Raw genomic sequence first — 21,494 nt, forward strand, 5'->3', positions numbered from 1 at the left:
TTGTCCAAATGGATTTGGTTGTCAACGCTTTTGTTTTGCTTAATTTAAAACACTGAGTCACATGTAACGTGTAATATGACTATTTGAGCATTAATTGAGATGAGCAATATTCTTGAGGGATAGAGCTGAATTATGGTCTGACTGGCCCATGCAAAGAAACAACTTTGGATTTAATCAGTTGCATGCAATATTTCACACAGAGCTGTAGAGTATTAGCATGCGTGCATAGCCATGGTACTATTTGACCATTCATCACATGCTTGCTTTTCCCTTTAAAAATCTTTGAAAATCACCTACCTAAGAGCATTCTTTATTCTTTCTGTGTTCCCAAAGTAAATAATAATTAATCCAGACACATTCCCTGTAATAAATAATGAATCAGATGTAGGCTATAAGCTGTTATGATCACTGTTTGTGAGATGTTCTTAACAACCAGTCAGCAGACTGAGTGAGATCATGTGGAGACTATCCCAGAAGTGTTAGCACATGCCACACCCACCTCACTGCCTCCTGTGTACATAGGTTACCATGGAAAAGATTACAATCAAAGCTGTGTGAGGCTTATAGGCTTATGGAGAGGAGAGGATTTCTGCACCAGCTACCGTACGTGAATACACTTTTGAATACATATATACTTGTATTTAGATATGGCAAAGGGTGTGATGCACCAATTTATAATAACAGAAAATAAATCTGTCGATCACAAACACATTGTAATAATCATGCAGTCTTAAAACTAGTTGTTTACCATCAAGCAAACAGTGGAAATATGAAGACACATGATCCAAGAATAGCCAAACACCTCAAACTGTCACCTTTGTGTGAAAACCTATCCCTGAAGCTTGGGCTGACACGTGGGCAGATGAGGACTGTAACCTCTCCCATACAAAGGGAAGAGATAACTCAGATCTAGGAAGACACCCCAATATGTTTAGACCCTCATACAGAAGTTCAAGTCCATTTTCCCTTACCTCAGACCTTGATATGTGGGACACAAAATCACGCTTTACAGCTCAGGTAAGACCTAGAAAACGTATTTTTTTATCTGGTAGAACGTGTTGATAAAAGTGTAAATGTTTAATGTATAAGTTTTTTCTTTGTTAGACCTCAGCATGGTGTGGTATGGCAACTGTCTCTGGGACAGAGTTCCTGTCCAAAGTCAACACGAGGTGAGGGGGAGATTTATAGAGTTTTTCAGTGACAGTAATATTTATTTGCAAGCAAGGGTGGTGTAAGAAGTTATTGCTGATAAACTGAATGTATTCCAGCACATCTGGGAGTGCCGGTGGCTTCAGACAGAATGACCCAAGTCTGAGGAAGTGGCAGTCATTGTCCCATCTGGTGCCTGAGGGTGCTACACGAACCTTTCCTCCATATCCACGGGCTGAATTAAGGGCTGCCCGAGGTGAATGCAGCTTTAGACAAGCAGAAGGGATGCATTGGCTGCAGGATGCTCATGAGCGTTTAGACACTCAGCTGGACCGGCTGAGGACCAGAAATTCACAGCTGAGCTGCAACACAACTACTGCACAACTGCTTGACATGAAACACAAGGTAAGTTCAAAGAAAAAAGTGATTTAAAATGTCTATGTAAACAAATTATATAATCTATTCTGTGATGACAAGAGGTTTGCTTCGTGTTTCATCTGACCACAGCATCGGGTTCTTTTTGCACTAATGTGTTTCACAACAGCTGTCAGAAACGCTTGGTGCTCTTGAGCAGGAGAAGGAGGCAGCTAAATTATCCCAGTTTGAAAAGGGCCGGAAACGTGGAGAGCTTCATGATAAGTAAGTGTCGCAAAAGACATGGAATTTTTTAAACACTTAAGAAAATATTGAAAGTCCTTCTGCTAAATTCACTCACAAGGGTCCTACAGCTGGAGAAGGACCTCATGCAAATGAGATGTGCTTTGAAGGGAGGAAGCAGTGATCAACCAACCGAAACAATAGCAATGAGTCAAGAAGACTTTAACAGACGGGTGTGTAAGCTTCTTGTTGAAGAAAATAGATCTGTGTTCTATTCGTCACGTTTGTTTGGCAAACACTGCTTTTACATTTAAATTCAGGAGAAGCAGAAGGTTGACACAGAGCTGTGCAAGCTGAGAGCGGCTCTGAGAGATGCTGAGGCGAGGGCAAAGACACAAGAAGAAGAACACAACCAGGCCCTCCAGAAACTCCAGACTTCTACAGAGGTCAGTTTAAAAATATATAAGGGAAAACCTAAATTTACTGTTGATTCTCTTTCGACAAAATCACAAAGTTACACTGCAGTTGTCTGCATTTTCGTTTTGTTCCATACTTACATGTTTATGCTCTGTGGTTTTGTTTCTGTGTACTTAGACACAGAGGATGCTGTTGAATCAAATAGAGGAGATGAATCAAAGAAGACAGAATCAGTGTGAAGTGCAAGAACAGCTGAGTGAAGCTAACAACAAGATCAGTCAAGCGTGCCTGGTCAGTTTCCTGTCTCTGACTCAGTATTACCTTATCCTACAGGTACATTTAAAATGTTGTAATATAAATCACATCTTGGAAATGGTCTTTCAATCTTCCCAGGATAAAGCCATCTTGTCGACTCAAGTGCTTAAGCTGGAGGATAATGTAAAGGAACTGAAGGCCAAGCTGACAGGGGCTCTGTCTGACAAAGACATCTTGATCCAGGTATCTTATTATACTCTTCAACTACAACAGTGTATCTAAGATCAAAATATAATATATTGGCATCATCACAAGCTTATTTTTGCATGTGTAGGAGAAAGCAGATCTGCACCAGAGGGCCCATGTCCTGGAGTTGCAGCTGCAGACAGCCCAACAAAGTTCTGAGGGATGTAACACTGAGCCTCAAAACAACAAACGGGATCAGGAAACTGTTATGATGAAGGGAGAAAACAAAGCTCTCAGAGAGGTTAAAAGCCTGAAGTGGACATATTTTTGTTAAATTTCACTTTTTCTGAATTCTTTATTAAAATGATCCTTGTTGTGTCTTTACGCCAGGCAAATGAAAAGCTGACATGTGAGCTGGAAATGATTAAGCAGGAACTGACAACATCACAGTCTCAGCTACAGGAGGTAACGGCAGAGATGGTCACCAGCTCCAAACAGATCACAGCTGTGGAGGCAGAACGATCTCAGCTGATCAGAGAAAAAGAAGAACTGTTGATTAAAATGAATGAAGGTGGACATGATGAGTTAAAGAAGATGAAAGAGAAGTGCCGCCAGCTTGGGTGAGATGTTGAACAAGCACTATTCTTCAATATTTGAAGAAAAACTTATTATAATATATTACAATTACCTTGTCTTTTTTTAAACTGAAAAATGATCTAGGGAATCTTTGGGAGTTTTGGAATTAGAGAAACAGAATCTGCAAGATATGTGCCAGTGTTTGGAGGCTGAGGTCCTCGAGAAGAGGGAGAAGCAACAACTGCAAGAAGAGGAACATCGAAAACAAGATGCAGTGAGAGGCGAGAGCATCGGGGAACTAAAAGCTGCGGCCTCACACTGGGCAGAGAAATGGCAAAAGGTGACTTTGACACTGCAGTCCACACAGGAGGAGCGAGAGGAACTCAAAAGGAACAACTCCAGGAACAAAGTAAGACCATCCCTTAAAAATAACTTCATTCCACATCAGTTCATTCAGATGCATCTACATTCAAAAATGAAAAAAATATCTACTTTCAGCTCCAAGCAGAAGCTATTCATCTGGCAAAGGGAGTTATTTAACAATGTGTTTTTTAACAGAAGGAGTCAGACTCACTCCTACAGACTGAGCTTGATGCATGCAAACGAGAGCTGGAGAGGAGCAGGAGTCAGGCTCTGCTTCACAGATATAAAGTTAAAGGCAAATGCACTTCTTCCTCAGCAGTCTGTGGCACCTGCAAATATTCTCAAAAAGATTACTCTTTAAGCAAGTGTATTTTTATTCTTCACCACAAGGGGGTGGTAAAGTGCTGTGACCTTGTATTTGCAGGCAGTGAAGCCTCAGTTCAAACTGAGGACACAGAAACACAGACAGTGTGAGTGGATTTTGATGAGATTTTCATTTTCAAAATGCACCATCGGCAAAATGCTCAAAATGAAATTCTGTGATCTTTCTCTTTATCGTTTGCACTTCATCAGCTTATCACAATCCTCTTTGTTATGGGAGCCGCCATCAGACTCCGACGGCAGGCAAAACAAAGCCCCTCAGGTAACAACATGCTCCTCTCTCACTGAACTGAATTTGAACTTCATAATAAGCTGTGGGTGTGTGTGTGTGTGTGTGGGGGGGGGGAGTAAATATTTTGTGTGTGGAGTATCTACTGACAGTTAACGTTAATGATTAATATGTATGTATACAAAGCAGTGAGGGTCAAAGGCTGATGCAGCAACTGTCAGAAAGAGAGAAGCAACTGAGTGGAAATTAAGCCTTCTTTGAAAAATGTACGAATGGTTCGTTGTTTTAAAGACTAAGAAGTGTGAATGTGGACAGGTTTTCATTGTTACTGTTATCGGGAAGACGCTTTGAAGCGTCTAGAAAGGCGGCGAGAGATGGGAAAAAATGAGGCTCAACTCAAGAGTTCTGCTCTCAAAGTACAGTCGCTATATACCCAAAACATGCAATCTCATCGATTTATGAATCAAATCCAACATAGATCTGTGCTTAACCAACTGTGACCCAGCAGGTGTATTGAATGTGGGATTAACCAGCACATCTCTTCGTTCTTCACCATGTTTCTTTCCCATGAACGCTCATGAAAAAGGACTCTGAAGATGATCAAGATGATGGAGGCCAAGCAAATATCTCAACCACTGACTCACTGAAGGCCCAGCTGGAAGGTTGGACCCAACTTTTAAAAAACAACTGAAGATAGTGTGTTGATTTTCCTCACTGGCTGAGCTCTGAAGATTCTTTCTCATGTCACATGTTTTCAGAGAGCAGGAGAGAGACGAACAAGCTGCCGGAGGAGGAAACACTGGCAGTCCAGAAGCTTCAAACACTGGGGCAGCTTTACCTGGTAAAGTTTGTAAAAACAACACCTCTAAAGATCCTTTACTGGTGATGGACATAATAAAATACTCCTCGTCTACAGGTTAAAGACCAGAAACCATCTGTTGAAGGCAGGAAGGATAAAATGAATGTAGAGACGGACCAGCAGAGGAGGATGGTCACTGAGCAGGTACATATTGATACCAACATGATTTCAGGTTTTCTTTTAAAACAACGGTTCTATGGATGTTCATGTCCGCCTGTCGGTTCACTACTTTGGTTCAATATATCATAAGAACCGTTGTATGAGGATACGTTGATGACTTTGCTGAAATTCACAAGCAACCAAGAAGTAAATAAAGTAATTAAAATCACCACCTTTACCAGCGGCACTATTGTGATGTACACATTAATGCATCAATAATTGTAAATAATATGATGTAAATTATTCTGAAATGTCCCATTCTGCACAATGACAAGTTTTACTTTTGATTCTTTAAAATGTTTTGATTGTAATATTTGTACTTTTTTACTTAATTCAGTAAAAGTTTCCAGTACCTCTTTTACCACAGCTATGAAGCAAATGTTAGCATGCTAACACGTTAAACCGAGAGGTTGACAACATACCTGTTGCAAATGCCTCGGCGGAATGTACTGTATCTTATAATGTGTGAAGTTAAAGAGTCTGTTTAAGGGGCAAGAAAGAAAGGAGGTGGGACAGGCTCACAACAGATCAGCAGCAGGTCAGACTGGAGCCTCCGCACCTCAAGACTGCTCCCAAACATCTAAAGTTGTGAGGGTAAGGAACCTCTCAGCAGCACCGACACAAACTGATAAAGATAAAAAGATTTCACTATTTTGTGAATATGTGCAGAAATATCTTGTTTTTCTTTTTCATTCAGAATCCAGCGGACTGGAGGATCTGGCAGCAGAGCTCTGGTTTGATGCCAGTGTTTGAGGAGGACGAGGAGGGCAGTGACTGGCCAACAGGGGAGGAGGGAAAGCAGGAAGAAGAGGCTCATGAGGAGGAAAACTTCCACAACCAGAGCCAACAGGTTGTAAGGGCTTAAAATGGCACCAAGTGGAATGGTTACCTAGTCGAACCTCCAAAAACAAACAGTCTAAACTGGCTTTTTACGCCACTGCTAAATGACTAAAACATAAACATTACAACCTCCAGCCACCACACCACCTCAAAAGACCATCTGTATTTGCCTGTCTGCATGTTTCATAAATAACGTATTAGCAACTGCAACTGATGCAAATTAATATCATTCATGGCATAATCACAGATTATATCACATAATTAGCAGACCTACCCGCACATTCCTTCATTACACACACGGACGTGCACTAATCCCAGCTTCTGCTTTAATCAAAGAGCAAACAGCACACAGGGAGGGGTGTCCGCCTGGCTGCACAACCACTTCAACTCCATGTAAAACGTAGTTCAGCTGTAATCTCACATATGACTCTTTCTACTCTAAATAATCAGATTTAAAGATGAGGAGTGAACCGGTCAGCTGGAACATTTGACTCATTGATAAGAGGATAGAGAAGAGTTACAGTGTGTCACGGTCATGAGAACAGACATGAGAACAAGTCAGTAACATCCAGACACAACATGATAAACTCTGTATCAAAAGATCAAGGTCTAAATGCTGAACAGCTAGTTGCACTTTACAATAAGATGATGTTGCCCTCTTTTACACTTCTGTTTTAGCTGCTATTTGAAAGTGACATGTGCCAAAAATCTACTGTCAAAAGCATTCATTAAAAATAGAGAATATGTCTGTCTTATCACACAGTATAAAGATGAAACGAGAGATTTGTAACCGTTCTGTCCTCTGCCAGATGTCATCTTTGAGTGCGGAAATCTGCAATCTGAAGGCAAACAATGAGAATCTGCTGCAAGGTGACGTTAATGCATCAGTGTAATAATCGTTAGTGTCGACCTGTGCTGTGATCTGTGCCATGTTTATGGTTTGGAGCCTTTGGGAAAACCATAGGAGTCATGTATTTATCTCAGACAGGGGCATATCCACAAATACAGTGGACTAAACAACATGGAGCACATTGTTAAATGAACTAACAAGTTACTTTATTGGTGGATAAGTCCCCGATCTTAATTCATTTCTCTTCTGCTTTCTGTGGCCTTCTGACTTCTGCATGTGTAAAAATACACAATTGATATGACATTTTGAAGTATTAATCTTTGTATAATTATTGCTCCCCATTTTTCCTGATTTAGCCACACTAACGTGCAAACAACCAATTCAGGACTGCCCTCCTACTGCAAAGAAACTATCAGACAAGTCTCGTCACTTTTCAGACGAGATTGACCTGCAGCAGAAAAGACCACCATCCCTCTATCCTGATGGAATATTCCTGTCTGAGCTTGTAGATATATGTAGCCCTGATGAAGAGGAAGAGGAGGAAAAGGACAAATGATGTGTTTTGTTAAGCATTGGGCAAAAGTTGCTATGTACTGTTATAAAGTGCAATAAAGTCCTAGACCAGCAATTACAGGGCGCTGCACCAGCCAACATTGTGCCTTATAACCTTTTACTCAAATTCAATTTAAGAACTTCACTTCAACAATTTAAACTTGGTGGATGCTTTTACCGCAGATAAAAGTTTGACTAAAAGCCACCAAGCTGTTATAGATAAGTGTGTTTATTTGTATGATGTGATATGGCAATCATTACAGATGCACATGAGAGTATATGTATATTTTGGAAAAGGAGGTTGCTCTTCAACAATGGGATACATGGTGGAGTGCTAAACCAAAAATACAATGAGCAAGTTAAAAAACAAAAAGTGAAATGGTATCACATCCCAGATTTAAAAGAGGACAAAACACTAACATTTCACTTCACAATAGAAACACGCCTATTCCTATTGTATTGTGAGCGTCATGTGATGTTAGAATTTGAAGTGCATGTGTGTTTTACGTGTTCAAATGAATGACAACATGTATTTTAGTTACAAAGACTGAATACTGGAGTGACTCTTCAGGATTCATAAATAAAGATCAGTTTAATCGTCTTCATCGTGTTCAGAGACCAAATATTTAATAGATCACCAAAATTGTAAAAGATGCATTAAAAAAATTCTGTTTTACAAATATATTGTTCTGCCTACAAATTATGAACTTACATTTACAAAGGTCATTTTGTGCACTTACTGTACCTTTCCATACACAGGTTGATATTGAAATAAGGCCATTGTCAAGAGTTCCCACATATCCACCGATTGGAACTGTCAGTAAACGCATCATTTGATACACAAAGTGTACACTTCATGGTAAATGTGACGTATAATATCTTATTTTGTTAATACAGTACGTCAGGTCCACTGGTCATGAAATAGATCTTTTGGAGCCTCAGGTTGTACAGTGTGCCAGCGTGCCTGCTCCACCTGAAGGCTGCACGTCTCTCCAGTGAGCACGTCCTGCATCTGCACCCTCAGCTCCGATAAGGACTCGACCAAGAACTTTACCTTCTGAAGGGACCTGAGTTTGAGCAGGAATGTGAAATTCGCAGGGTTACATTACAAATAAATGTATAATCAACAGAAATGCATTTTATGCTGTGATCGTGAGCTCCCAAAGCAATCTTTACCTGCACGATTATGAACTCGAGCATGAGGGGCAGCTGACTGATGTCTCCTGGAGGCAGGTCAAAAAGGACGTATTCCCAGCACAGACACATCCTCCAGTCTGTGGAGCATCCCAGTGAGGTTCAGGACAGTGACTGCCAGGGTTTGCTGCTCTGGGGAGAAGGCCATAGTGAAATGGAGGCAGGGTTTCCGTGATATTGGCATTTGGCAGCTGGCACTGGAGCCATAGCTCAGCGGAGCCAGTGGAATTGGTTCTTCAGGCATAGAAGGAGAAACAGCCCTGGGGCTGGTGAGCCTGCTGTGTTCATTATAAGATATCTTATCTCCCGTCACCATGCAGCGCCTCTGCAGAGCCTTACATGTTTTGGACAACAGACCCAGTTTGGGAAATGTAGACAGGAAAGCATGACTGTGATCAATGGGTTTATAAAGGGGTGATGTTGGTGGTGGTGTGCTGAGGCGACGCAGGGAAGAATAAGACTTTGGCTGCTCCTTCTGTTCAGACGCAGCTCTAGCTCGTTTAGAGAATGGCAGAGATGCAAATTCACGCTCCGAAGGCGCAGGGCTGGTGAAAGTGGAGGTTGTACTCCACTATGTCAACATCCAGCTCCTCGTATTGCTGCGTGGACGCTGTCGTCGCTGCTGAGGGAGGCGGGTTCTGGGCAAAGGTCACAGGTTCAGCAGGAGATGGTGCTGATGTCACAGGATGTTTGTCTTTCCCTGCACAAATCTGACTTGTCCTGCAGCACAGAATACATCCCAGGACCAAACACAGACAAAAGACTATCAGGCCGACCAGAAGGAGAATTTGGAGGTGAACTGTAGACATAAAAGAGAATAATAAGATCAGTTGGCACCGATTTAAAAACTGTTTACCGTTGATTACATGAACAGAACATCCATTTTACCCCATTTCCCTGAAAGCATAGACCCAATGTTTCATATCAAAGTACTGTTGAAGGAGTGTTTTAAATCACATGCCCACATTGAAAACAAACATTGCACCAATTAATGTAAATATGCGCATGTGCGTATTGTTTTAGACCAAAAAACAAATGAACCAATCCTTTAAGACCATACCTTCTAGTTGTTTGGTGAAAAGGACCTGCACCAGAAGCCAGAAGAAGAGTATGACCATGATGCCCTCAGTCATGCCCTTACAGCAGAAGAGCAGCACAGACTGCCACAGAGGCTGACCTGGGTACTCCTCATCATGGTAAGGCATGGTGCCAACAGTGTGCCGAAGGTTTGTCAGAGCCTATTTCAAAACATCCACAAGTAGAAACCCAGAGGTCCCAGTGGAGAAGATCATTAGTTTGACTTATGAGAACATATTCTGGCTTTCAGTGCTGGAGATATCTCCCTCATGATTCTGCCTCAGTCAATCAAAGCCATTGTTTTGGAGAGAAAAAAAAGTCACAAAGGCACAAAAACATCTAGGATATTTTGAATCACACATTTCAGCTTTGAGTAACAAAATTAGTCGCAAAACCCTGCACACTACATAATTAGAAAAAAATGATTTCTCATATAGCTATAGTCAAGCAATGTTCAGATGTCTTTCCTGGTTCAAAGTTGTAAAAAATCATCCTGCTGTCCCTACTTGCACATGGAGTATATTCCAGTCTTCATCCCAGTACAGTGATCTCCTCATCTGCAGAGTGACTTGACCGGTATTATTGCTCCCACGCGGGCGGGGGCTGTGGGCGGAGATATCATCTCATAATGCCTCTAAATTGTGCCTGAAGCATCTTTTTTTCTACAGTGTTCTAGATGCCAATCCAGCAGTATCACTACAGAACAACTATCCCAACAGTAAATCCTGCAACACATGCCCCGCCCTCATCCTCTGACTCATGAGCTTTTATCACCATTAGCATAAGTCATATCGGTCTGCTGCAGAGTTCAGGAATTAACTCTCAATATGGACTCTTCCTGTGCTTCCTTTCCACACACACACACACACACACACACACACACACACACACACACACACACACACACACACACACACACACACACACACACACACACACACACACACACACACACACACACACACACACACACACACACACACACACACACACACACACACACACACACACCTTTTTAAACTTAATCTGATATAGAATAACACCTATTGTGAAAACCACATTTACAAATTGGCTTTGTCACCAATGTCAAAATTAGGAACACTATTTAAATGATAATTAAAATCCAGGACAGGAATTGTTTAACAAATAAATCTCTTAATTGTTCACCGGTTCAGGTTCTCCATTAAAGATATTAAAGCGACTGCAATCTTTCATTTTGGGTTGATTTTGGCGGTCCCTGTGGACAAAAGGGGTAGTGTTTCCAAGCACCAGAATCCCGTAAGAAAACCTGTCATTTTACTGCAGTAGGATCTGAGTCTTCCCCGCTCAGTCCCGGTTCTCCCGTGCCACCCTTCCCTCCAGCGGGCCCAGCTCTCCCAGCTCTCCTCCTCTCGTCGGAGCTTACGACTGCATGTCGAAGGAGGCAGCGAAGCCGCATCTGGGTCTGTCTGCGGCGGGCTGGTTGCTGCCGGAGGCCCCGCTGCATTAAGAATACATGTATAGCCCTGAGGGATTCACAAAGGTAAGACTGACTGTTTGTAAAAAATGAACAGTCTTTCTACAGCACACAAGCTTGTTTTATTCTTCATGACCATAAGTCCAAGAAATACAGTATTCAAAGACCAAAACAGAGTTTCACATGACCTTGATTTTTAAAGCTCACAGTGACATTTGTTTGCATGATTGATATGTCTACTTGATTGTCCACGTACAAAGTATTGCATATTTCTCGAGAAGAGTGAGGTAGAAGTGTTTCAGTGTTCACTTGTCAAAAGCGTGAGGTCATTAGTGATACATTCTCTGCGTTTATGCAAATACAACACTGCAATATATAATGAGATGCAGTTTAACAATGATGAGTCCAGAGACCATTCCTGAGTCCAGAATGAATTCCAGAGAAACTTACCAACATGGGAAGTCAATTGAGGTAAATGTTGAATCACTTCCATCCTACAGACAATTCCCAGCAAAACAGTGTCTCCATTTGTTTGCCTTTTTCAATTCAAAGCTGAATTGAAATAAAACTTCTGTAAATTTGATGCAGAGACAAATGATTAAATAAGAGTGAAATGAAACACAATACAAAACATAAAAAAATCCATCCAAACTGCAGCAAACCTCTCATTTTTAAGGAAACCGATGGTGTACATAATCCCTGAAAGCTGCTGTGAAAAGTACAAACTATGAACTCGGGTTAAACCAAATATTTACAAATACAGACAGGAGCTATGACATTGAACTCAGGCTTTTTGGTCTTCATTCGCTGCACTTTTGGCAACCACACTGTTCTACTATGGAGAAAGGCAGCTACAGGACGGTTCCATAATTAGCTATAAATGCAGTTGACACCCAACGAGGCTCTATAGACACTTCTGAACAAACCTTGTAAAGCCCTTTAGACATGAATCCCACTACATTTTAAAACAGAAAAGCTTCTAACAGGCACAAAAGGTAACTATGATCTGAATCTATATTATGGTAAATATGTTAGCCTTTCAGGTGAAATATCAATGTCCCCTTGACAAGACTCATTTAAAAGTACATTACGTCGTCAAAATGGAAAAACAAATGCTAGATTTCCTCACGTGTTACGGCTGAGTTTCACAAAAGGACTGCACTGCTTGAGTGAACAGACAGGAGGTCGACTGGTAGAGGTGTGCAAGCAAACAGCAGTATAGTTTACACACTTCTTGCCGGACAAGAGATGTATGCGTGTTGGAAATGTATTATTCATTATTTAGCTTCAGTGAGGCTTAATGTGGTCCCTTTGAGGAGGAGGAAGATGAAGAGGAGGGACTGTGTGAGGAGGACATGGCACTGAAACCATTTGTTCCTGTCAGAGTTATGTTCTGTGACGCCACGGGAGCAGCTGACTTCTGGGCAAACAGCATTCCTGCAATACAGAGATGAAGTTAAAACAAATAGACATAAAAAAAAAGATGTGTTGAATGATTAACTGGTCACATTTGACTGATTCCAAGGTCAAGTTCAAGGGAGAATTTGAATTCATTCAGTACTTAATATTCAGAAGAATAAAGCCTTTAGTGCTGCAGTCTACACACAATAGAGATACAGATTAAAACAGTAAAATGAGACCGTAGAATACAGGAGTATTAAAGGAATAATTCAGCATTTTGGAAAAGACGCTAATTTGCGTCTTGCTGGGAGTTACCGTAGATGAGCACTCAGGCTAGCTTAGCTTAGCATACAGAATAGAAGTGGATGGCCTAGCCTAGCACTGTCGAAAGGTAACAAATCCCATCAATTAACAAATGACATATTTGTTTAATACGTACCTAAACAGTGTATAAACAACACATTGCGGAAGGAAGTCACTTCTCCAAGCCTTGAACTAGTCTGGCACACAACCCCCTCTAAAACCACAACTTGTGTTTTTTTACACTGCTTTTGCACAGATGAAAACAAACAAGATACAACATGTTAATCACTGAGGTTTACAGGAGATGTTTATCTTCTGACAGAGCCGGGCTCGCTGTGCAGTCTTTAAACTCAACGCCTGCTTGCTAAACTATTCGTGTAAACCGAGAACTATGAGAGTAAACCGAGATTCTACTGTTAAAGTGCGATGTATTGTAAAGTGCAGTCTCATATCTCACAAGAATGAGCATTGGTTTCGCAATGTACATTAAAATTGACTACAAAGATAACAGAAGATATATATAAAACAGATAAAATTAAATTAAATTATAACAAATTTGTAACCAGCTAAATTTTTATAAAAATACATTTCCTAGCTGCCTCTTTTATTTTATAACACATTAAGGTCAAAACCCTGTTAAAATGTAACTACTCACCTGAGTAAACGGTGCCATTGACCTCAACAGATACACTGATACTGGCTGCTCCATTAGTGGAGATACTCAGAGACAAATCCTGTTTGCTCTCTGTGGGAGAAAAAGAAAATACTCCAATTTATGGACTTTCCGGAAATCATGTTAAGTGACGACAGGCTCATGTATCATCCCAGCGAAGGCCACTCACCATGTCCATTGTTAAGTTTGAGGTTCATGGGGTTGAAGTGAGACGCAAAGGCCAGGAGGTTTTGTTGGAGGGCCTGCTGCATGAGGCGTTGCTGCTCCTCCGCCATCCGCATCATTTTCTTCTCTGGACCATCGGCTGCAGCTCCTCCGGCTCCTCGCTCGAGCCTCTCTCTGAACTGCTCCAACGTCACAGCTTGTGCCAGCTGCTGCTGCTGCTGCTGCCCCAGGGCCAGAGCCATGGGCAGCCGACTGGGTAATACAGGGGTTGACATCTCATCTGATCAGTAAAAAAACCACAGCGAGAATTATTGTAAACACGTTGTGTAATGAGAAGAATGGCACAAAGAAAAAGCAAAGCAAGACAGAAGTTCAAAATATGCCTGAAACATAATTCTGCCTATGAAACTGGAAAAAAAGGATAAATCTGCTAAACGTGCAGTAAGATTTAAACCACAAGTATCGTAAATCCTGGTTCACCACAAAAGGTTACAATAGTTCAAACATGCTTTAATCATCAAGTAGTCTTCTGATGGATTGGAATAAAACAATATGGAATCCAAGGTATTTTATCATGGTGATCAAAGTACCAACAGGGCTTTCTTGAGACAAGAATGATTTGCAAAATAAACAAAATCAGGGAAACCAGTTTTCTTACACAGCACACAATGCGTCATACCTGTGTTTCTCTTCAGATTTGCGCTCGCAAATGTATTTAGGCCGTTGTGTCCGGTCGGGGTGGTTTGCATGGTGGGTGAAGAGAGGAGGGCATGTGAAGCGGAGCTCGGGGAGGTGGAGTAGCGGTATAAGCTGTTGGTGTAGCTGGGACGTCGACCTTCTCTGCGATTACTGTCGATGGCAGCCTGCAGCTCTCCTGGAGAACTCAGACCCTTCTTCTCACACTCAAACGGGTAAAGGTACTTCATATACCTGCAAGAGACATTTGTAATCTGTCAATTGATCTGGTGCAAACCAGCCCCAAATTAAAATAAAGATAAGCTGGGTGTAAAAGATCAAACATTTAATGCATCCATGAAGTAGCTTCCCTCTTCACTGAAAAGACAATGAAAATATCAGTGTTGTGAAATGTTTGTGTTTTACTTACTCAAGCTGTGTTCATGTTGACGGTATATATATATTCTTTAATTACTATTACATGTAGATATACACACAGCATAAAAACAATTATAAACTAATCTGAAAGAAAGATGACAACGCTGGGGGATTTACTTTACAGAAATTACTTTTAATTATTTAGTTATTTTGCTGAACGAAATGAACATTTTTCATAATTTAGTAAATTACATAGCTGCCTTCAAGATGAAAAAAGTATGGCAAACATAATAGCAAATAATAATGTAACAACTACTAAATAATAAAATAATTTCTCAAAACGTAGTCAATGTCTCTCATATAAGTTTGAAAATATATAAATAAAGATATTTATTGATGTGATAAACTGAATACTGTAATGCAATCATTACTAAAGGCCACCCACATGGCGTACAAATACATCCAATTTATTTGTCAATATTATAATAATTATTATAAAAATGAGAAAGACACGTACTGGGTGCGGAGAGTGAAGGCTGCGCTGGTGATGGATGTGGGGAGGTTGAGACCTTTGGTGATCTCCCTCCAGATCTTCTTGTTAATAACCTCCACTAGGCCTCCCTTCTCTGTCACAAGCTTATACAGCTTGTACAGATCCAGCACCTGCTTCGCCATGATGGGGATGCGGTTCACAGGAGTTCCTGAATGAGTGAGAGGAGGACACAGACACTTTAAATCCAATGAAATGGGTTTGTTGCCTTTGAATTATACTTCTGAGAAGTTGGCACGCAATAAGATAAGAGGAGCAAGGTAAACAAGAACAACATACTCTCATTTACGGCCCTTAGTCTCGGAGGTTAATGATAATTAACCTGATAATATGGCTTAGCATGTATAATCTGCGTGGATAGACTTCTCTAATGAAGCTTATTTCAGATGGATGGGGGTGGGGACAATTCCACAGCAGCTCTGTTGCTGCATTGATTTGAGCGCGGGGGGGGGGGGGGGGATTTTAGAGCCAGCAGTGGCGGCCAATCACAGGGTTGACAGCTAACCCATGCAATCCCTACTTGAAGTAAAGCCAATTAAGCAAGGAGGCTAACAGCAATTGTAGAAACAAGGTGCTTAAGATAGTCATTTTCTGTTACCATGACCTCCGTGGACACGAGTAAACACCAGTTAAGACAGTGATGACAATCTGTTAACCAATTAATAATTAAATCCATCAGTTGTATATGGAATTTAAAGTGAATATTATTAAAACTTGCGCGTGTTGTTGCATTCACTTGCAGTAATTCCTCAACATACCAGAAAGGTGTCCCATAGCTACTCACAAAAACAAAAGTATTTGAACCAAACCAGCTCCAACTCGGAATCTTACCACGTTTCTGCATAAAGACAAAGAGTTGATCAAGGAACTCCTTCCGCTGTGGGTCATTATCCAGTTCATATAGCTGGAAGTTAAAAAATAAAAAAGAGCAACAAGCTAATCACCTTTTACTCTGTGATTATTTCAGCCATTTTCTCATTTACATGCATCCACTAAATCTTCTTACCTTGGCAAAGTCCCTGGATGGTTCTCCTCTTATTTTTCCTCCTTCGTTTTCCTCGGCCCAGATAGCATTTCCTCTCTGTAGATACACACATACAGAGGAACACGAGTCAAATGTGAGTCCTCCAGATTGTCCCGCTTGTGCATTATATGATGAGTTTAATGGAGAGAGCATGGCAAAAACACTGGCAAGTTGTGTTAGTGATTCCCAATTGCTTATTTCAGACTAAAACAGATATGCACAATGGATGGTCTTACTGTGTGTGTATATATATACTGTATATATACACACACACACACACACACACACACACACACACACACTATATAAACACTCTGAGGTGCGATAGCATTCCTATACAAAGCTTCTCTTTATTTGTGGAGAGCATATTACTTGAATGTTTGTATGTCACATAGCCATGCGCCAGAAATGGGGCAACAACTAGCTCCTCCAACTGGATCTCACATTTCCATCACTGCTGATCGGAGCTGGAGCCGATAAATCCCTGTGACTACTGCAGACTCATTCATAGCAATTGTAACCTTTCCCACGAAAAGACAAAAGGCAGATGTTAGTGGGTGTAAGTGGGTTTTTGTCAAGTAGGGAAGGGGCTTTGTTTTGCTGACTTTGCAGCTACTAACCACACCTCTGTGTCACTTCACTTACACTGAACTGGAAGTTTACAGTAAATACTGGATGTGTACTGGATGCCTTGCAATTTTGAGTTTGCTCTTGTATGGTTTCTAGTGTTATTTTATATACTTCTAATGATTCACTTATATTTCTCAAAGGGAGTGTCTGTTTAAAGCGGGGCACTGTAAAAGAAGAAAAAGCCTGCTGAGATGTTATTGCTACATATAATTCTAATGCAGATGTTCCCCCTCAGCCCCATCAGAGATCATTTGAATATATTTGAAACCATCACATTTTAACAATTTATCCATTATGTTCAGCCAACCATGTGTACAATACTTTCATCCAACTGTTTATTTCACACACTCCAAATCACAAACACAGGTTATACAGCTGACTGATGAAGACATACTGCACTTTCTAAATCGATTTTTTAAATTTTATTTAATTTCTCCCAATAAATACAGAAGTAAGTTGCTCCTTGGGCTGGGAACCACTGTTTTAATGGACCCCTGTAAACACCAACATTTCCTCTGTAAAAAAAAAAAGAAGATATTCCTGTTTTTAGTTGTTGAACAATATGTAACTGTTTCCACTTTACACATACAACTGCCTCTGTGGCGACACAGCTGTTGACGCATCTAATGGCTTCAGCTTAGAAATGTCTGATAAAAGCACTTCTACTCCCCCAGCAGAGAGCTTATTGAGGTGAAGGTAGATAAACATCCCAGTCTTTTCACCATGAAATGGAAATAAAACCCTTCCCCCCTCGTATTGATGAGCAAGTGAGACCTACTGTGGCTCCATTAACAAAGAGCTTTCAGTTAATTGCTCACACATTTTTCACACATTCAGCCCTGGGAATCCTGATAGTATTCAGTATGTAGGTCAGGAAAGGGTTTCTTTTGTTTTGTTAAAAAAAAGGCTCGTTGTTATTGTGTTTTAAATATGACAAATTACAAATTATCCGGTTAATGTATGTTAATAAACACACAAAGTAGTTCTCTGAAAGTATGTCTGTTCAACCAGTCAAGATAAAAAATAAAACCCAAATAAATGACACTTTATGTGGAATGCCCCTAAGAAATATGGAAGCTGCCTTTTATAATGAGCTTCATGAAAATCATTCAGCTGCTCCAGCAGAGCAGACATACATATCACTCTCGTAATGTCAATGTAACCACAGGGGGATCAAAAGTCGAATCCAAATTAAATGATTGGGTCTTTAGTCAACCCGAACAAGTCAAGACAAAGTATCTGGCCCCTTGCTGTGCGGTGAACTGGGACTGAGAGCAAACAGGGGCCCTTTTCCCCGCCCATGAGACAAGTCAGGGTGTACATCGAGACCGCACACAAGGAGTGAACAATGGCTGCCCCGCATGGTGAGGCTTGTACAACATGTCCACATCTTCAAAGATGCGTAATTAATGAAATTACTGAAAGAAAAAGCGAAAGACGTTCGAGAGGGAGCTGATTTTAGGATGGAAAGAGGGTAACAAGAGTCAATCTTTACAATCATTTCAACCAGCCACCATTAACTTGCAAGAAGACCCCATTTCAAGCTAACAAAGTGAACCACTGAAGGAGTCCTGCTTTCAAATTCAAACCCAACAATACCAAAACAAACACAAATGCCATTTAACAAAAGCTTGCTAAGCTCAATAATGTTTCCTACAAACTAGTTAGGAATGATGAAGAAAACTAGAATGCTTTTTAGATAAACTGAACACAGAAAATAGGATCAAGTTAAATAACACAAGCAATCCCTCCGAAATCTTCACTCAAATGGGTCAAAGCAAACGTCTCTCAAACATTTGTTTAAATGATCAATTATGGTAGAGAGGTTTCCTGTGCTTCAAGCGAGCCAAACACAGAATCCAAACTGTGTCTCACACACAAGTTATTTTTACAACTCGTCGTTGTGCTTTCATTAAACCAGAACAAATGTTCTTCATTGCTCTAGGTGTTGTGTGCTGGTTTGACAAAAGGAAATGCAATTATCTGGCCATATAATCTATTAATTACTTGCAGTTGAAAAAGGCTGCCATTAAGTGTTGCCAAGCGACGGCTAAATTATGCGAACCTATCCACTGAGCTACGTCAGTAATGAGGTTTCTAAACAAGCGAGTCGTTTTAAAACAGAGCCGACACATTATTTAAACTATTAGAGAGCCAGTAACTCTTCCCTCCACGTCTTACTTGGACCAAAACACAGGCAACAGAGAGGGAAGAAAAAATATGACATATCTCTAAATGATGAACATGAAATGTGTAAAACTGATAACATATACCAACAGCCCATTCTGCTCCACTGGAAGTATCCTGGAAGTAAACTTTATGGGTAGCTGTTTGCTGGTATACTGTGAGGCACTAACCCAGCTGTCCTTCTGGCCACAGGCCTCATTAATCATAATGTAGTGTATTGAAGTGGGGCCTTTTTAAGGGTAATGCATACACACACAATCTCCGAAGGGACCCACTGTTTACTGTCAGTAGTCAAACATATCTGTTGGAAAGCACTCGTAAATACTAACTTTGGCTTTAAAAGGAGAGCCGTCTGGTACAATGAGAAAAGGGTTAATTACTAAAGGGGTTTCTGGGTAAAGGGGCAATTCCTTACATCAATTAACCCTTGAAGCCAACCGTGTCCATTAATACACGCTTGAGGCCATTTCATTAATCCTTTGCTCTCATTTTGACTTCATCTCTGTGAGGCCTGAACCAGTGGCTTTGAACAGTTAGGATTGGACCACAGCCAAGACCAATTAGCTCGGCCAGTGGCTGGGGTCACTTTCTCCAAGAGTGTGAGAAATGAGGTGCAGCGTAGCAGAAGGAGAGATCTCTGGCCTGGCCAGTAACACTACCAAGTTCGGGCATCTTGCCAAAAGGAGACGCTCCTTCACCCCGCATGCGAGAGGACAGGAGGACTCTGAGTCAACAATTAATAATAAGAGTTCGAACACACACCAGCAAACAGGGAGAGACAGTTCAGTTCTTGAATTGAGGCTCTGGCTACTTCAAAATGAAGTTATAATCACTTTAATCCATCGAAGAGTGGACAGAGATATTACAATGGCATTTGTATATGTAATTTATGAGAGGAAGCGTTCACTATGAAAGATGGTAAACAAAACAGCGAAGAAAAACAATATGGCTAACTTAGATGACTTACTTGTTTCAATGACTCGTCATAGCCCCAGTCAGCGAAGCCATTGGGTGACGTGAAGTTGTGTTGGCCTGCAGGAGACAGAAGCTCCTTCTCCTCATGCTCCTGTTTTATTGCTAAAGGCGGAGACTCTGACATTTGCTTCACAGCAGACGAGAGAGGTGTGGAGTACGGAGTGAAAGGGAAGCCTGCAACCTGCTGGAGTCCAGGCTTCTTCACTTGCTGATGAGGCCCGTCCCCCACATCCTCCTCATCGTCTTCCTCCACCTCGTCGTTCTCGTCAGGCTCCATCATTTCCTGTTCCTCCTCATCAGAGTCTTCATCTTCCTCATCTGGATCTATTCTGCTGAGATGGCTTTTCAAAGCTTGTTGAGCTGCTTGATAGGTCTGTCCATCTGCTTTGCCAAATAATGCAGATTCTAGTCTGGAGCCAGAGGCAGCATGTTGAGCAAACAAGAGCTGGGCGTGGAGAATATGTTTCTCTTGCAGGTTCATCTCCAGTTTAGCCCCATGTTGTCTCTGCAGCTGCTCCATCACCGCCTCCAGCTTCACCCCGGCATTGCTGGACTGTGGACACCCAGCTGAACTGCCCTCCTCGGATAAGTTTGACTACGGACAAAAAAACAAAACAAATTAAAATCACCAACTTAATGAGAAAATGTTTGATTTTGTGTTTTTGCTTTTATACTACAAAAGATTATCCAAAGTTATGAAATAAAAGAAACAGCATTGAACAAGTATAAGAAGGCTAAAAGAGACATATGAACCGAATGTGTTGATTAAATACTACGTATATCGTCTGAATAAAGTTATACATATTTGTTTTGGAATACAAAACAATATAATGTAAGTCATATAAAGGGAAACTTAAATAAGCTGTCTGGAGCTCAAGTGAGACAAAGCTTAATGGCTTCAGACAATAATTACATTAATTTAGTTGAGAATAATTTAGTAGCAGGATAAAAGAATGCTTCTCACTAAGACTTTATGTATCCTCGCTTTTGTTAAAATCTACTTAAATATGAAAGGATTAGGGTTAGGTTATTTCACAAAGTTTTTTTCGGTTTTTAAATGGAAATGAATTATTCTACAGTGCGGCTAATGTGAAAACAAGGCCTACACTAATAATCATGGAAAACGCTTAACCTAATTCCAAAATAAAGCGAGATTAAGTCCACGAAGGTCAAATGGTCCTGAAAAAGTCTAGATTAATCGCCATTTGCTTTGTTACTGTAACAAACACGAGTAGGAGCGTTACCAGAGAGTCGTCGACACTCACCATTTGCGCCTTTGAGTAATCCATCATCGCCAACAGGTCTTATATCTAGTTGTTCCTTCTTCCTTCCGGCAGAAATAAATCGCATCGCATGATCAGTTTCTTTTTAACGGAAAAAAAGATTCCTCTGA

At 40.9% G+C, this 21,494-nt stretch overlaps 2 protein-coding genes across 2 annotated transcripts; one reads left to right on the forward strand and one right to left on the reverse strand.

Annotated features, from left to right (window-relative positions):
- Nucleotides 1-4,730: 4,730 nt before the first annotated feature.
- LOC306783488 (uncharacterized protein) lies at nucleotides 4,731-8,058 on the forward strand (the record flags this gene model as incomplete). The annotated part of the gene is made up of 7 exons (XM_079277156.1): nucleotides 4,731-4,815; nucleotides 4,912-4,994; nucleotides 5,070-5,156; nucleotides 5,643-5,765; nucleotides 5,869-6,021; nucleotides 6,821-6,881; nucleotides 7,218-8,058. 7 exons carry the CDS (start codon nucleotides 4,731-4,733, stop codon nucleotides 7,415-7,417), a joined length of 792 nt encoding a protein of 263 aa, XP_079133282.1. The 3' UTR covers nucleotides 7,418-8,058.
- Nucleotides 8,059-12,426: 4,368 nt separating this feature from the next.
- LOC306779872 (AT-rich interactive domain-containing protein 3B-like) lies at nucleotides 12,427-21,393 on the reverse strand (the record flags this gene model as incomplete). Its single annotated transcript, XM_079271943.1, has 9 exons — nucleotides 12,427-12,577; nucleotides 13,500-13,589; nucleotides 13,687-13,962; nucleotides 14,362-14,612; nucleotides 15,253-15,436; nucleotides 16,117-16,189; nucleotides 16,292-16,366; nucleotides 20,094-20,696; nucleotides 21,367-21,393. The coding sequence occupies 9 exons, from the start codon at nucleotides 21,391-21,393 to the stop codon at nucleotides 12,438-12,440; spliced, it is 1,719 nt and encodes a 572-aa protein (XP_079128069.1). The 3' UTR covers nucleotides 12,427-12,437.
- Between the last annotated feature and the right edge of the window lie 101 nt (nucleotides 21,394-21,494).

The sequence above is a fragment of the Melanostigma gelatinosum genome (assembly GCF_949748355.1).
Source record: "Melanostigma gelatinosum genome assembly, chromosome: 1".
Lineage (NCBI taxonomy): Eukaryota > Metazoa > Chordata > Actinopteri > Perciformes > Zoarcidae > Melanostigma > Melanostigma gelatinosum.